The 16,030-nt window shown below is 40.1% G+C and overlaps 2 protein-coding genes across 2 annotated transcripts in view; one reads left to right on the top strand and one right to left on the bottom strand.

Moving 5' to 3' along the window:
* The window catches only part of cfap57 (cilia and flagella associated protein 57), a 29,879-nt gene extending 21,276 nt beyond the window's left edge, over positions 1-8,603 (bottom strand). Inside the window, exons 1-4 of the mRNA XM_036526862.1 lie at positions 8,447-8,603; positions 6,375-6,679; positions 5,389-5,648; positions 5,119-5,287 (exon numbers count right to left, since the gene is read on the bottom strand). Of these exons, the coding sequence (XP_036382755.1) occupies positions 5,119-5,287; positions 5,389-5,648; positions 6,375-6,679; positions 8,447-8,603 (891 nt within the window). The remainder of the gene's footprint in view (positions 1-5,118; positions 5,288-5,388; positions 5,649-6,374; positions 6,680-8,446) is intronic.
* Positions 8,604-9,619: 1,016 nt separating this feature from the next.
* Positions 9,620-15,095, top strand: ebna1bp2 (EBNA1 binding protein 2). Its single transcript, XM_036526702.1, has 9 exons — positions 9,620-9,772; positions 10,212-10,295; positions 10,920-11,092; positions 11,436-11,559; positions 11,945-12,034; positions 12,137-12,212; positions 12,494-12,584; positions 12,749-12,920; positions 13,334-15,095. The coding sequence occupies exons 1-9, from the start codon at positions 9,698-9,700 to the stop codon at positions 13,382-13,384; spliced, it is 936 nt and encodes a 311-aa protein (XP_036382595.1). The 5' UTR covers positions 9,620-9,697; the 3' UTR covers positions 13,385-15,095.
* The last annotated feature ends 935 nt before the right edge of the window (positions 15,096-16,030 follow it).

Raw genomic sequence — 16,030 nt, 5'->3', positions numbered from 1 at the left:
TCGTGTGCCATTGACCCGTTGGCATTGTTCAGGTCCAACCACACAACAGCGATATCTCCCCTTGAGGCCCAGGCTTCTCGGATGAGCTGGGTAATGACACCTGTGTGTTCCAGACAGCCAGGTACTCCGGAAACCCCTCCTTTTTGCACTGATGTGTTGACATAACCATTTAGGAGGAGAAACCGCATTAGCCGCCGAGACAAGATGCTAAAGAAGATCTTGCCTTCCACGCTAAGCAGTGAGATGCTACGGAACTGATCAATGTCCTTTGAGTTCTCCTCCTTAGGGATCCAAACTCCCTCGGCACACCTCCACTGTTCAGCGACTTTCCCTCTTCGTCAGATCACTCCTAAGATCTTCCACAAGAGCCAGAGGATTCCTGGGCATCTCTTGTAGACGATGTATGACACGCCGCTGGGTCCTGGAGCTGAGGCTGATCTAGCTCCATTCACAACCTCCTGGACCTCCTTCAGGCTCAGCTCCCTTAAATCAAAATCAAACTTGGAGGATGGTGGTTCGATGAGAGCTCTGTGGGGGACCAGCGCCTGGTCTCTCTGTGGATCACTCAGGGTGTTCTTGAGAAACTGATTCACCTCATACGAGGTATCCACTGCGTTTGTCCCCTAGTACCTTCTTCACAAAGCCAAAGGGGTTGGACCTCTGCTCTGCATAAGGTCATGAGCTTCTTCCGCAGAATGCTCCTTAATTCAGCAAGAGGTTGCTTCTCACTCTCACTCGTGCTTTTGCACTGCCTTCTCAGCACCCGAAGCTCATGCCGTAGCTGATGTATCTGAGTGACTCTCCGGTTCTTGGTGTAGGAGGCTCCCGGCTTCCTCTTTTCCTCGTAGCCAAACCGCTCTGCAGCATAGCTGACAATTATGGATGTCACGCTGTGAAGTCGGCTGTCAACGCTGCCCTTAACGCTGGTCTGTGTAATGTTGCAGATGTCCTCGTTAAACTGCCGCCACTCGCCCTGTCTCTTTACGGGGGGGCCACCGTATCTTCCCTCTCTGTGATGCTGTACTAAGTGTGGGAGGCTGAGAAACCTGGAGGTTCTGGGCTCTGTTTGCTACATGTGCTACATTACAGAGAAATACAAAACCGTAATAATGATATATATATATATATATAAGTTATAATATATATATTATATTATATTATATTATATTATATAATAATGAAATATAATTTTACAAGCACATGCACAAAGCCGTCTGTTAACAACAATGCTAATGGGAAAAGGGGTAGTGATTCTGAATGTGTCGGAACAACTAACAAGAACACTGAACATTTTGTTAATTTATTTCAACACAGTAGCCTATAACATAACACAAATTATGAACCTGTAACACCAACACAAAAACTTAGAAAACAAATCATAAATAAAAAAACAGAACATGAAGTTAAACGTGCAGTAAGCGAGGTAATTTAGCTTCCCCAGTCCCCACGAACACTTGGATAAGCCTAATAGTGCATTACAATATATTTATTTAGCTGCATATAGCCTTAACTTTGCAATTCCTTAATGTTAGTTAGCCCATTAATTATTTAGCATAATGTAATAACCCTTTTGCGCGTACAGTCGCACCAGTGTGATTAGCCATTTAGCGCGTATGCCAAAATCAGTGCGATTAGAACACTAAATTGGAAAAAATCTAGCTAATTTTAGCTTTGAGGAAACAGCGATTTAACATTAAAAATATAGCAAATTCTAACTGAAAACTTTGAGAAGCTTAATAATGCTAATGAAAAAAGATAACGTTACAGTCAGAAACTAATTTTCGTTGTGATCAACAACTCACATGTGTGTTCTATCAATACCAGGCGCTATTTTGTACAAATGTGGAACAACTTCGGTATAATAATATAGCCTAATAAGTATCGTAGAGGGACGAAAGAAACAACTGTTATAATCGTCCCAACAGTGACTCCTGGCAGATAAACCTGACTTGCTAGTCTTTCTAAACTGAGAAACTCTGACATGGAAAACTTCAGGATGTGTTAAAGTACTAATTAATCTGTCAAATGATCATGACTATGACCCATGAAACAACAGACACAACTTGTCGTTAAAAAAAAAATTACCGCTTGAGTGAATTTACTTTCCATGATCGAAAACAGCTTCTCGGGTATAACGCAGTGAAAGTATGATGTATACACGCGATTTTTCAGGGTTCTGGTAAGTGTTGCATGCTGTACATGCTGATACAGTCAGGCATATCAGACTTTTATAGGCTCGGAGAAAATCGCTGTGTTACTTTCGTCACGTGTTACTTTCATACCGGCTCTTCCCTACATGTGTCATATGATGAAGTCATATGAAGTCATGTTTGAGGTAGATGAATGATAGGCGAATCTTTGCATGCAGAGTTTGCATGTCACCTTCTTGGGGTCGTCCTTTACACGCTGGAAATGATCCCACACTTTGGATGATTTCCTGCCCGATGTAGGCTGATAACTTTTTAACGACAAGGCGCAGCTCCCAAAGGGAGGTTGAGGGCTTTTTTTCTGCAACTAACCGACCAATGAAAACTTGGTCGACTAAGACTCTTCTCATCGACTAACGTTTAGTCGACTATTAGGGGGCAGCCCTAACAAATACCACCTTACAAAGACAAATCTAGATAGCTAGCTACAATACAAACAAAACAGTAAACGTAACTAGCTAGCTACTATCACATTCCGCTGATAAATACAAATATCACCTTGCAAACACATAGCTAGCTTAGCTAGCTACAATAAAAAAACAACATAGAAAGCTAGATAGCTTGCTAGCTAATATGGCTTTCAGGCACTTTCCTCAACTGTCATATTACTAGCTGTCTAGCTAGCTATCAGCTAATACAGCCTCATCACATCTCTGCTGACCAAGTAGTTCATTTTACCACAGACACCGCAAGCAACCTGTTCTGACAACATTAGTAGTAGGGCGGGGCATACATTAATTATGATTAATGTATGACGATTAATCATAATAAAGTTTGCCATGGAAATTACGGGAGCTTCCCAGGAGAAACAACAAAACAGGAGGGCGCTGGGAGATGGCTTTTGACTCATTGCAATGAAAAGCAAATACATCATTTTGTGTTTATTTTTCATACAAAGTGGGATGTAATGACAGCCTTATGTTGGAGACAATGCAGAAATTTGCTGTGATTTCAAAACTCGATTACTCGACAACGCTTTGTTGCAAAGAGAAACAACTAGCATCATCGAAAAGGGTATAAGTTCTGTTTTGATATGCGGTACATTCGTGACTTATTCAACCGAGAAGCAGGAGTGTGAAAATGGGTGACAAAATTTGTAAAGATATAACTTTGCAGAAGTTTGATCTGTCGTCATAACGTGATTACTTCGGTATGTACAAATATGTGACTAGCATCATTATAAAGCTCCGGTTCCGCTCTTTCTTGTGATACACTATATGGACAAAAGTATTTGGCCACACCTGTTTTTCAGGGTTTGGGCTAGGCCCCTTATCTCCAGTGAAGGGCAATCTTAATGCTTCAGCACACCAAGACATTTTGGACAATGCTATGCTTCCAACTTTGTGGCAACAGTTTGGGGAAGGCCCTTTTCTATTCCAACATGACTGTGCCCCAGTGCACAAAGCAAGGACTAGAAAGACATGGTTTGGTGAGTTTGGTGTGGAAGAACTTGACTGGCTCGCACAGAGCCCTGACCTCAAGCCCATCCAGCACCTTTGGGATGAACTGGAACGGAGATTGCGAGCCAGGCCTTCTCGTCCAACATCAGTGCCTGACCTCATAAATGCTCTACAGAATGAATGGGCACAAATTCCCACAGAAACACTCAAAAACACACAAAATCTTGTGAAAAGCCTTCCAAGAAGAGTGGTAGCTGTTACAGCTGCAAAAGGGGGACCAACTCCATATTAAAATACTTTGAATGTATTTGAATACAATGTCATTACAGTCCCTGTTGGTGTAATGGTCAGGCGTCCAAATACTTTTGTCCATATAGTGTATGTGTTCCATATCTATGCAATGACGAGTTCATGAGTAATTCAAACAAGAGTAATGGGTGTGGAGATGGACACAGAGCTGTATACAGATTGTAACTATGATTAAATTTGTAAAATGTAAATTCAAAATTATTTTTCTCACCAACACTACGTCGCATAGACAAGCAACTAGCATCGTTAGTGATGAATAGGCCTACTTTGTGAGCAATTCAACCGAGAAGATGGGATGTGAATTTGGACGCAGGCTGCGTCTGTCGGGCTTTAAGGGTTAAAATACATTTTTAGTGACAATTGCAAGTGACAAATAATTTTTTAATAAATTTTCCAGTGCTGCGCTCATATATGTGAATATGTACACCAGGCATCTCCACGATTTCAGACACCCTTCTCCATGCATCATTTTTATTTATATCTCTGTATGTATCAAGAGACAAATTGTAGAGTATGGAAAAACCCGGCACTGCCAACGATAAGCTTCTCCTTCATGTTTGACTGGAACCAGAATGTTGGATCATTTGTTTCAGCAACGTGTGTCACGCTGCCTTCTCCGTGTCGCATCGCTCAGTATTTGCATAACCTCGAGTCTAGTATATTTAAGCCCCACCTAGTTGGCTTTGCAACGGCCACTTGTTTCTTGTCGCTGTAAATCGCGAACTCTCATTGAAAATGAATGGCAGCCAGTCGCTTTGTCTCTCCTGTGTCATCTGTGTGACCGTAGGGTTAGCCATGGTGAACACTGAGAGGTCGCATCACAGTAAAAAAAATTGATGTAACAGGTTTTTCTCTATGCATTCGCAGGTCGTTAAACGTTAAAAGTTACATGAGAGAGCGACATCTAATGGGGGGGAACTAGTAATTGCCTTTAATACGACAGTTAGCCTATTTCAGAGCCCGTCTATTTAATTCTCTGTTAAACCATTTCAGAAATGAACCTAGAATGAATCTAGAAAACTGGAAAAAAATGCATATTAGCCTAAAAGATCGATCCATAAATTTTACAGATCAATATCGAATCAGACGAATTTTAAAAAACGATTAATCAAAAAACGATTCACACACCCCTAATGTTCACTACTTTCAATACTTTTGACATCACTGAATTTTTCATTCATGAGGAGAAAACAGCCTAGTACCCGGATCTCTCTGGATTTCCTGTAGTGGTCCTTGTCCTCCATCTTCTCAAATAGACACATCATCCCTGGCCCAGCAGAGCAGAAAAATCCCTTAGAGTAGGCAGCAATGGCTGTGACACGAGGCAGCTGGGCAGGGGCTGACTCTTCCTGCTTCTTCCTGTCCTCTGATCTAAAAGGCAGAAAAGAGACTGCCAATCTGCTAATCATTTCTAACTGTTTCTTTAAGTAAAGGCTTTCAAATGACCACTCATGACATCTCCTTCTCCACACCTTTCAGGATCCTGTGCAGAGGGCTTCATCACCACGTTCGTCTCCCACCACAGGTCTCCAGATTCGATCACCAGCAGCCGACCTTTGTCTGTGCCTGCGATTAACCGTTTCTCTGACACCCAATCATGGGACAGGAAATTGTGGGACTCCAGCTTCTGGGCACTGAATTGCTTCAGCACCCCCTCTGCATACCGGAAAAGTTTGAATACCCCAGTCCCACACGCGCAGATCTGAGTGTTGTCCCGAGGGTTGAAGCTCACCTGCAAACAAGAAGACATGAACAACAGATTTTTTTAATTTAGTTTATGGGTCACACCCAAATTAGATCCCTGCACAGACATGTTAACAAAAAAAAGTGGAAAATTTCCTCAGAATTAATTTTCAGATGTTTCCTAACTTTCCTCAGAATACTTTAAACAAACTTTATGATCCAATTACTGCAGATATACCAATTTAATTACACTGTGAGATAAAATACTGAGAATTACAGAGAAAGATAATGTATTCTGAACTAAACCTGTCAAAATTCAAGATAAATTAATAAATGAATGAATACCTAAACAGGCTAAATGTAGAAATACAAGCACGAAATGAGTGACGAAAGTGAAATAAGTGATGAAATGAATATCAAATACACAAAGCAACAAATTTAAACAAAATACACAGATAATATATACATGCATAATATATGTATTTACAAATTTTTCCAATAATGTTTTCTCAGTTCATTTTTACATTTAATTTTCTAATTAATTAATTTAAACCTTTTTATTTCTATCCCACTTATTTGAGTTATGACTTATTTGACTTATTTGAGTTTCAGTATGGACTAGCCCACACATGATAACCTATTGACTTCTGTCAGACAACACTTTGTAACAAGCTGATGGGCAGGTGTGGTCTTCCAATCAAGGTCCTCTTTGATACAAATAATAAACCTGAATGAATAACCTTTTGGAATTGTTCTTTAAGCACTGCTTTTTCACCTGGTGAGTGGGCCCTCCAGTGTTCACTGTGGCAATGACCTTCTGTTTCTCCCACATCCAGTAGAAGAGGGTAAAGTCTGGGCCGCCTGACTGGCCAATGAGGTACTTTGAGTCAGGAGAGAAAGCCATGCAGACAAACTCCTGCACAGGGATTTCTCCTCCACTCAGTACTTTCCTCTTCTTGATCTGATCATTTTGCAGGTCATACACCGTGATGGTGCCCTTCTCACCCCGCTCGGACACTGCCAGGTAGCGTCGGTTGGGGCTTAAAGCTAGGGCCTGCATACTTTGACTTTTCTCGGTTCCTGATGGAAAACAGAGGCATTTGTAGTTTTTTATTGAAATGACATTCATTGAGCTCTAGTGGAGATCTAGGAACATAAAAGCTAAAAAAGAACTTTACATTCTTCAGTGATGCATTAACCTGCATTGTACTGGGGAGCTTACAAAATGGTGTCATGACAGTGCTCTTTTCATCAATGGAAAAAAGACCAAGGAACTGGTGATTACGAGACTGCACAATGCTTGCCAGGATTCATCTGTTATGATTCATGATCAGCCTGTAGAAAAGGTAGAGGAGTTTAAATATTTAGGAACTTTTTTCGACTGCACTTTATGTTTTACAGGGAACACAGTACATTTTTAAAAAAGCAATGCAACGTCTATATTTAATCAGAAAATTAGATTCATATGAGGTTAGCAAGGCCATTCTAGAGACCGCGTACAGAAGCCTTGTGGAAAGTGTATTGACCTTTAATATGCATACATGGTATGGGAATCTTGGGGCTAAGAACAGAAACAGACTTGCAAGAATAGTAAGCATGGCTAGTAAAATTATTAGGAGAGACCAGAAACGATTGGGACACACTTATGAAACACAGATGAGATAAAAAGCCCAACAAATCGTGTCTGATTGCACACATCCCCTGTTCAAAGAATTCATTAAACGTTATAGAGCCGCAACAGCAACTAAGAATATCTACAAAAAATCATTCATACCAAGTGCAATAACTTTGCTTACCTCAAAATAGGCCACTCATATGGAATCCATATTTATTTATACTGCTGTCTGTTTCGTGTATGTGTACTATTTATTAACTGTGTTTTATTGTATTTATTGTGTCTGTATTTTTAACTACCTGTGGAGCCAAAGACAAATTTCCACATTTGTGGACAATAAATTCATATTATTATTATTATTATTATTCAACACAAGTTGACTGAAGTGAGCTCACATAGAGTATTGCACCTGTAAACATACAATGTTCACAGGAAACATTGTGGTGGAAGGTCAAAGAATGTTTTGGGAATAAAGAGATTCTTTAAGTTCATGGTAAAAGATTGTGAAAAATGGAAGACAAACCAACACTAAAAATCATTTTTAAAATGATATTTTATATGTATATACTGTATACCAGTTTTTTTGGTATGGTACCGCTGGTAACATTGGTAACTAGTACCAAACAACCTCCCAAAATCAGAGAATGCGAAGACACACAAATTTGAATGCTGTGGGTATATGTAAAGGCCTCCAAGTTAACCAGCCTCGTGAACTCTAAATTCAAAATGTAATGCATAAAGCAGGGTAGAAAAGACGTGTCTTTTAAAAAGCTCAGTCTATCATATAAAAAGCTCAACTGATTGTGATTCTCCGAGGGCTAAAACTGAGTGAGGGAGTTCCACAGTTTGGGCGTGTAAAAACTAAACGCTGCTTCCCCAGTTTTTGGAAAAAACGCTGGTTATATCCCTAATCTTAGGAAATGCATTGTTGTGAGGTTCTTTACATAAGATTAACATCTCAGAATAACATTAAGATAATCAAGGTTAATTGCCTCAGATTTGGCGTTTATGTGCAGAGGTGATAGATTACTATGTTTTTCTCTGTGAATCTTTGAACCAAGGTTTATATCCTCTCCAATACAATAAAAGTGTTGAACAGAAACACTAAACCAATTAGCCAATGTTAGGTATGTTACATGTGAGCAGCATTTCTCTTCTCGACACTGTCACTATTTATTGGCAAGCACTTAGTTTTCTAGGTAACAGCAAATTGCAGACACAGGTTGTCCTACCTGGAATGAACCTCTGCCATTTCTGGTCGATGTTATAGCGCACACAGTTGTTTCCGGACAGAAATATGACGGTTTGCTCGTCATAAAAAACGACGTTGTTGGTCACCCCAGTCCGCAGGCCGAAGATGAAATGCGATTGGGCCACAACTGTAGACATCCTTCAATTGTTGTAGAACGTTTGTCCGCCTGCCAATTAAAAACAAATCGTAATTTATAAGTATGTTGATTCTATATGTGAAATTTATGACGATGGGGTCAACACGCTTGATTATTACTCTGTCACGTTCTACTTAACTAATCTGATACCTAGGTAACCGATGTAAAACATTCCTCGCCTTCTAGTTTTTAAACTTTAATTAAGCAAATTTTACAGTTAAACTGTTGTTAGACGCCTAGTGACTACCTAATTTGACCGCTAGACTCGTTTGCTAAAAGATTTGGAAGTCTGGCTAGCTGTTTGGCGACCGTAGCAACCTAGATGGCAAAACTATGTACTTTGCTAATGTACACCTAATTATTAGCTATAAGGTCTGCAAAACCTTTCCATTACAAGTAGCTATGGTCTCAGTTATCTTTATCACTGCATCCGCTTGATTAAATCCTGAGAGAGCTTTAGGTGGCTCACGTCATCTAACAAACTTCACCTTTTCTGCTTGAATATGGGGAGCACAAAGTTCATTCATTCAGTTTATGGTGTTACCAAGGATACCTAAAGCCAACGTGACACCATAGCAACGAACGTCTGTCCGTCTTTGGTAGCTCCGTACTTCCAGACAGTTGCCAAAATAGAGCACCAGCTGCTCGAATAACAATGAAAAAAATGTTGGTTTTTTCAATATCTGTCGAAATTATTCTGATTGGTGATTATTTTGTTCCGAATCGTATACTTGCTACTGTTGTTCCCACTAGTATGCATTACAAATTAGAAATATAATGCTAATAATATTATGAAACTAATGAAACTTATTTAAATCACTTCAGGCTACTTATACCCACTTTTAGAGCGAGATGTGGACAATCTAGCTACTATAAACAGTTCACTGCAAAAATGAAATAGAGAATGAAACGCACAGCTTGCTACCTAGGAACCTTTATTTCGTTTGTCAGAGTAGGGCGGTCTATACGGACTTACAGGATGGGTACGCAGTGTTGTTCACTTCCGCTCCATACAAACGTTACCTCCACGTGACAGAGGTTGTAGCGTGTTGCAGAATTGTTATATGATTTTAAGTCACTATTATTATTTTAAACATGGATGGGCTGGAAGAGAACAGCAAATCAGGAATTTCTTCCGAAGAGGAGGGTAGTGAATTATCTGATGGAGAGGTGAGAACGTGTACTGGAAAGCAGTAGCGATTAATTGAGACGGGTGAGCGCGTTAGTGGCTTCTGTGGCAACACTGAAATAATAATAAGAAGACTAAATTGTATTGTTCCCGGTTGTCCAGTGAGCGTGGTATTCTAGCAGTGCTGCCCGTTACAGTATCTGCCTAGCTGGGATAGTTGGCTGGCTAGCTACCAATATTTGTTTTTGCAATAAAAGAATTTTGAGAGATCCACGAACGTATTAACAATAGCCTAATCGTAATTAGTTTCAGTGTTAATAATTTACAATGGCAGCAGTAGCCTACTAGAAGGGAGAAGGAGACTAGAAGGCCAAACAGATGGACCTACTATATATAGCCAGCTAATGTGATGTCATTTAGCGTTTTGTCATTGTTCATGAAGATGTAATAAAAATCACCGTTTTCACTCTTTGTTTTAAGCTCCAAGAGGCCTTCGGTAAGGGTTTGCTAAAACCAGGATTAAATGTTCCTCAACAAGAAGCAAAGACGACAGTCAATAATACGGTGGGTAGAGTCATACTGTTGTTGGCAGCTAAATGATCAGAATGTGGTTGAGTCCCATCCCAGATTGTTTCCCTCGTGTTTTCCTGAAATTGCAGGGCTCGATTTGTTTACCCAACTGGACAATGTGGTTGCCATGCTTTAGCACTACATATTTTGACCCGTGAGTCGAGTGATACACAGGGCAGATCCGGATGGATCAGAAATCAGTTGGTCACTCCAGTCACAGTGTTCATGTTCAGTACTATCAATTATAAAGTCATTATGTAGTTACAACAAGGACATGGCATTCATGAGGTCTTGTAAATGCTCACCTGAATTTTTCTTGTTTCAGATCAACATACATGTTTTGGAGGATGAGAAAAGCAGGGGAAGCTAACATTTTACTAGCGAGTTTTCTGCAATGGAGAGAGATTACTGTAAAGATGAGCCACCATTGCAAGGCAGTGAGAGGGAAAATGCTGGGTTATTTATAGAGGAAAAGTGTAGTTGTTTTGTTTGTGTTTTGAATAGTTTTGTTTGCCAAAATGGGCAACTGGACAGCATGAAATGGTTGCCAAAACTAAATCTGGCTGCCCCAGCTCTGCATTGCTAACAGTGATCTCTCATCCCCACCTGTGTCCACAGGAGGGCTTGAAGCAGTGCTTGGTGGACTTCAGAAGGAATCTGCCTTGGGTTGAAAGGCTGGACCTAAGCAACCAACCTGCTGCAGACATTGTGGCCAAAGCAGAGGGCAAAGTGACTGCAGAGGACAGTGATGCTATAAATGCAGAAGATGACTTCCAGAGGGAGATGTACTTGTGGGTATTCATTGTTATGCAAGTTCAAACATGTGCTCCTGCAAAAATGTGCTTGCATGGATTCCTTTCTACAAATAGCACAGTTTTAAAGTTTCTAAGAATTTGAATATATATATGTTCGTGTCGGTAATGTTTTAGTGTAAAGGCAAAGGGCTCGTAAGCAAAAGGTTGCTGGTTGAATCACTGCTGTTGTACTCTTGGGAAAAGTTCTTAACCCTAAATTGCCTCAGTAAATATCCAGCTGTATAAATAGGTAAAATTACGTGTAACCTATGTAAGTCTCTCTGCATAAGAGCATCTGCTAATGACAATAATGTAATGTTTTATCTATTCACATTTACAGCTACCGCCAAGCCCAAGCAGCTGTCTTAGAAGCATTGCCACGGTTACGTAAGCTGAAGATTGCCACCAAGCGGCCAGAGGATTACTTTGCAGAAATGGCAAAGACAGATCAGCACATGCAGAAGGTTTGTGCTTGCATTTCCAATTAATTTCAAAACTGATGTTCACTATTCACTTGTATATTGTCCCAGCCCTGGCCTTCTACATTTATTGTACCACAGTTCTTGTAAAATGGGTCCATGCAGTTTCAAAAATAACTCCAGACAAAAGAAATTAATTGTTTAAGAAAGAAGGAATTGATATACAGTACTATGCATTGTAATGTCACAGGATCTTCTGTGGTCTTAGGATTTATTATTTATGTAGTTAAATTGTATACATTCATAACAATTATAATTATATAATATTTATTATTTCTCACTCATTGAAGTAACCCGTTTCAGATGCTATTTGTTATTTGTACCCAGTGCTTAAGTCAGCTAAGCAGTAACATCCTGTCTGGTCTTGTAGATTAGAAGAAAGTTGATCATGAAACAGACAGCAATGGAGAAGTCAGAGAAGGCCAAGAGGCTCAGAGAGCAGAGAAAGTATGGCAAGAAGGTGAGTGCTATTTGATCTTTCTACCTATATATCAAATCAAAGCGTCTAGCATTTCTGTATTATGTATCAGTGAATCAATGTGAGACCATTGTTGTGTTGTAGGTTCAAACAGAGGTACTTCAGAAGAGGCAAAAGGAGAAGAAAGCAATGATGTCAGCTGTGAAGAAATATCAGAAAGGTACTTTTAAGAGTGGAGAAAAATAAATGGCTAGTATATTAGGTAGACTACCATGTTTTAGTTTGGTCATCTGTTACAGCAGTACTTGGAAGTGTTCAGTTGTGTTAGCTTTTTTTCCCGTAGACTTTTTTGTAGTTTGTGAAGTATTGTCTTGTGGTCTGAGCAGACTGGATCACTACAATAATACTATGAAATAGCATAAGCCTGTGGTGGGATTCTGAAGACTTTATATGAGTGTTAATGTCATGTGATGATTGATTTTACCTTTGTGGTCTCTGTAGGAATGACTGATAAATTAGATTTCCTGGATGGTGATCAGGGGAAGAGCAAGAAAGGAGCTGGAGTGCCCAAGGCAGCTATGAACAAAAAAGGGTATGGCTCTTGGTGATGGTGACACATTTTAATTCAGCTAGATGTCCTCAATTAAAGTCATCCATTTTCTGTCGTGTTTTTGTTTCTACATAACCCTGCTCGTGTTGACGACTGTCTTTTCCACTCTAAAATATAGGTCCAAATAATAATGTTCTTGTTTCCAGTCCAAATGCAAAGAGAAAATACAAGGATCAGAAGTTTGGCTTTGGTGGAAAGAAGCGTGGCTCCAAATGGAACACCAAAGAGAGTCACAACGATGTGTCGGGGTTCAGAGCGAAGGTGGCACATGGGAAGGGTGGAAAGAAATTTGGAAAAGGAGGGAAGCAGAAATCAAATGTAAGATAACGGTAGATTTTCTTGACTCGTGTTTAACCCTGTAAGGTGAACCAAATTTTGGAATGTGTACCCCAGTAAATCTGACCAATCAGACACCATTTTGTGTAAACTGGATTGTGAAAAAGCAATTGCTGTGTCATTTGTCAATTGTGACTAATTGTAAGTCGCTTTGGTTGAAAAGCGTCTGCGAAATGCCAAATTGTAAATTTGTATTTCAGTGTTTTTTCGTGTGTTTTTATTGTGAAATTATGTAATATTCATAGAATTATAGATAATAGAATAATAGAATTTCAGGTTCCATTTGTTCCCCATTCAAGGACATAGTGCAAAGATCACTTTATATTGAAAATGTTTTTGCCAAAATGTATACCATTTCGATATGTATTTTGACTCTTCTTCTGGCTTACTTGCAGAAGCGGCCAGGCAAGGATGCCCGCAGAAAGATGAAGAACCGCTCTCGATAGGCATGCCAAGCAGCCATGCCAAACACACAATGTCAGGTCTTTTCTGTATTTCATTTTTATCCGTGTGTGTTCCTTGAATTGTCCCTCAGTCTCTCCTGATCCCACCATATGAAATTGAAACCTTTACACAAAAATACCAAAGAACACTTTGGTATTTTCATGTTAGTGCCTTAGTGCATGATCTGGAGAATTGGGCATGGACTGTGGAAAGGGAGTTGAACAACAGTGACTTAATCTATGCCTGTACTTGCCACCAATCATTTCAGAGTGGGCATTTGGATTGCCTTTGAATGTCATAAGGGACATGCAGAGATCTGACAAGGGTCTGACAAGATTTTGTCACCATGGTTTTTGCAAAGGTTTGTTATAGTCTTCTCTCCATGTTCACCAAAGCAAGCAGAAAAGAAGGCAAATGCTAAATAATTTTTTTTACCTGATTTGCTACTTGTCATCTTGGAGAATTTTGGTGAATTGATACAAACATGCCTTTGAAGGGGGATATATTTCAGCAACTTCTGTACGTGGTTCACTCAAGATCCCTGTTTTTTTTTTTTTTTTTGTATGATTTGAAAATCTGCTCAGAGAGTGCTGTACCTATGGTTTGATATCCCACATGAACCTTGAAAGTGCTGAAAATGACAACCAGTGAACAAATGTATGAATAAATGTAGAACAGTTATAATTACCACAGTGGAGACCTAATTTCTTTGCATGGCATCTTGTTATATTGCTGAATAGCAGGGTCAGTAGAACCACTTGAGGAGGACCTAAGAAGGGGCATTCTTATGTGACAGCAATATAGCATACCAAAAGAGCACATGCTTTCTGTCCAGAGTACCACAGCTGTGCCCTGTATCTCCAAGTCATGACCTGACTGGTCAATGTAATATGGAAATTGGAAATGAATGGAATTACGACCACTAGTTGTAACGATGTGTGTTATAAAGTCTGTGGTTTGGCTGCATTGACTGCTTCAGAAAAAAGAAACATTTGCGCCAGTCAGGAAGAGGAACTGGTGGACCTTATTAAAATCTTTGCAAAAGTTCAATGTTAAACAACAAAGTGAAAGAAAAATATTTAACAGAAACTCAATCTAATTCCTGGCAAGATCTTAGAATATTTTTAAATTACTTGTAACTGCAAATTACTGGGTGCGAACAACAGGGGTACTGGATGGCAGCCACACAGAGGTTCCAGGGCATGTGAAATGCCAGCTTCAGGAAGAGGGACAGAGGAGAGCAGGGGTGTCCCTACCTGTGTAGCCAAAGGGAAGGGGGCATGGATTGTGGCAGGGTTGGCAGGTGGGAGGACTGGGTCGCTGTGGAACCAGGTATGCCCCAGATCAGGGAACCTGTCTGCGTGGCTGTGTGTGCGTGAGCCGGGGACAGAAGCGGAAGGAAGATGAAGGACACGCAAAGAACTTGCCAGGGCAGGCATGGGAATGGGAGGGGACGGATGACAGCACATGGAGAAGAGATATGGAGGGTTCCTGGGGTCCCAGCAGGGGGACAGTCCAGGAGAGAGTGGGAGATGGCAGGGTGTGCTGTAATCAGTATATGCAGTGCAGGATGGAAAGATGTCATGTTTACACCAGAAACATAACTGCTCAAACATTTGTTCCAACCTTATCTCCGTTTCAGTAAATTCATTACAGTGATGTTCCAGCTTCAATATCCCTGCTTTTTTATCTTTGATCCCTGACCTGAATCAATCATTTCACCCCTAGGGTGGATTTTCTTGAGGTTTTTAATTGCTCTGCATTTGACAGGTTTCTGTATTTTTCAGGTCAGACTCATATTGTCATCTTCAGTGCTTTTTCTGAAATCTGAATAAAGGTGTCAAAAGAAATTAGGTGTGCTTCCATGTAAGATATTTAATGTGTCATTTTGAACAACCACCTGAAGGCTTTGAACAGCAGTCTTTTCAGTCAGCCCTCTTAGATCCAGTTCTCGAACTTCTGTGCCACTGTTGCATTTCCATCTGTTTTAGCCTGTGCATTGCTTCCACCAGATGGCATATGTTGACAGTTTATGTACATCTGTCTGTGTAGAGAAGCTGGCCGATACTTCTCCAATAAATTACCCCAAAATAAAAGTGTAAAAACTGTTTTAAAACGCAACCCAAAACAAAGGAAATCAGCCTATGCACAGCACCAGCAGGGACAAAGTGAGCCATCCTCTCTGTTCTCAAGCCACACCTGTATTTAATCACCTTTAATTAGAAAGGTGTGGCTTGTTATCTAATAGGCTGATCATCATAGAAATTAACACAGGTGCACATAATTAATTGTTTAAATTGTCAATTGTGTCACAATTTGCATTCAGGTTCAAGGGAGAGGTGGTGAAGGCTCTCCACAGTCTGACTGCAGGTTTGTTTGCGGATATTGCCTACTCATGTTTCATTTTTCTGCTTCTGCTCAGAAATAGTTTCTTAACTGAGTATTACTGCATGCATACAGAAAGCGGCAATCATAATACTGCAGGTGAGCTCAGTGGTTTCAACTTAGGCAATGTCACCATTGTTGCTGGCACAAAAGAAAAAAAGCATTATTGGCCATCGCAACAGTTACTATCTATCTCCCATGAGTAGTTTGCAAACTCAATAATGTCTATGGTAAGATCATATTCATACCTTAGTAAGAAAGAT

Source organism: Megalops cyprinoides, chromosome 4 (assembly GCF_013368585.1).
Source record: "Megalops cyprinoides isolate fMegCyp1 chromosome 4, fMegCyp1.pri, whole genome shotgun sequence".
NCBI lineage: Eukaryota > Metazoa > Chordata > Actinopteri > Elopiformes > Megalopidae > Megalops > Megalops cyprinoides.
Note: the sequence above shows the minus strand (reverse complement) of the source record. Positions and strands in the feature narration are given on the sequence as shown.

Coding starts and splice junctions, on each gene's coding strand:
- ebna1bp2 (XM_036526702.1), top strand. CDS start 9,698: ATGGATGGGCTGGAAGAGAACAGCAAATCAGGAATTTCTTCCGAAGAG. Junction 9,773..10,211: donor GTGAATTATCTGATGGAGAG/GTGAGAACGTGT, acceptor CTTTGTTTTAAG/CTCCAAGAGGCCTTCGGTAA. Junction 11,093..11,435: donor TTCCAGAGGGAGATGTACTT/GTGGGTATTCAT, acceptor TCACATTTACAG/CTACCGCCAAGCCCAAGCAG.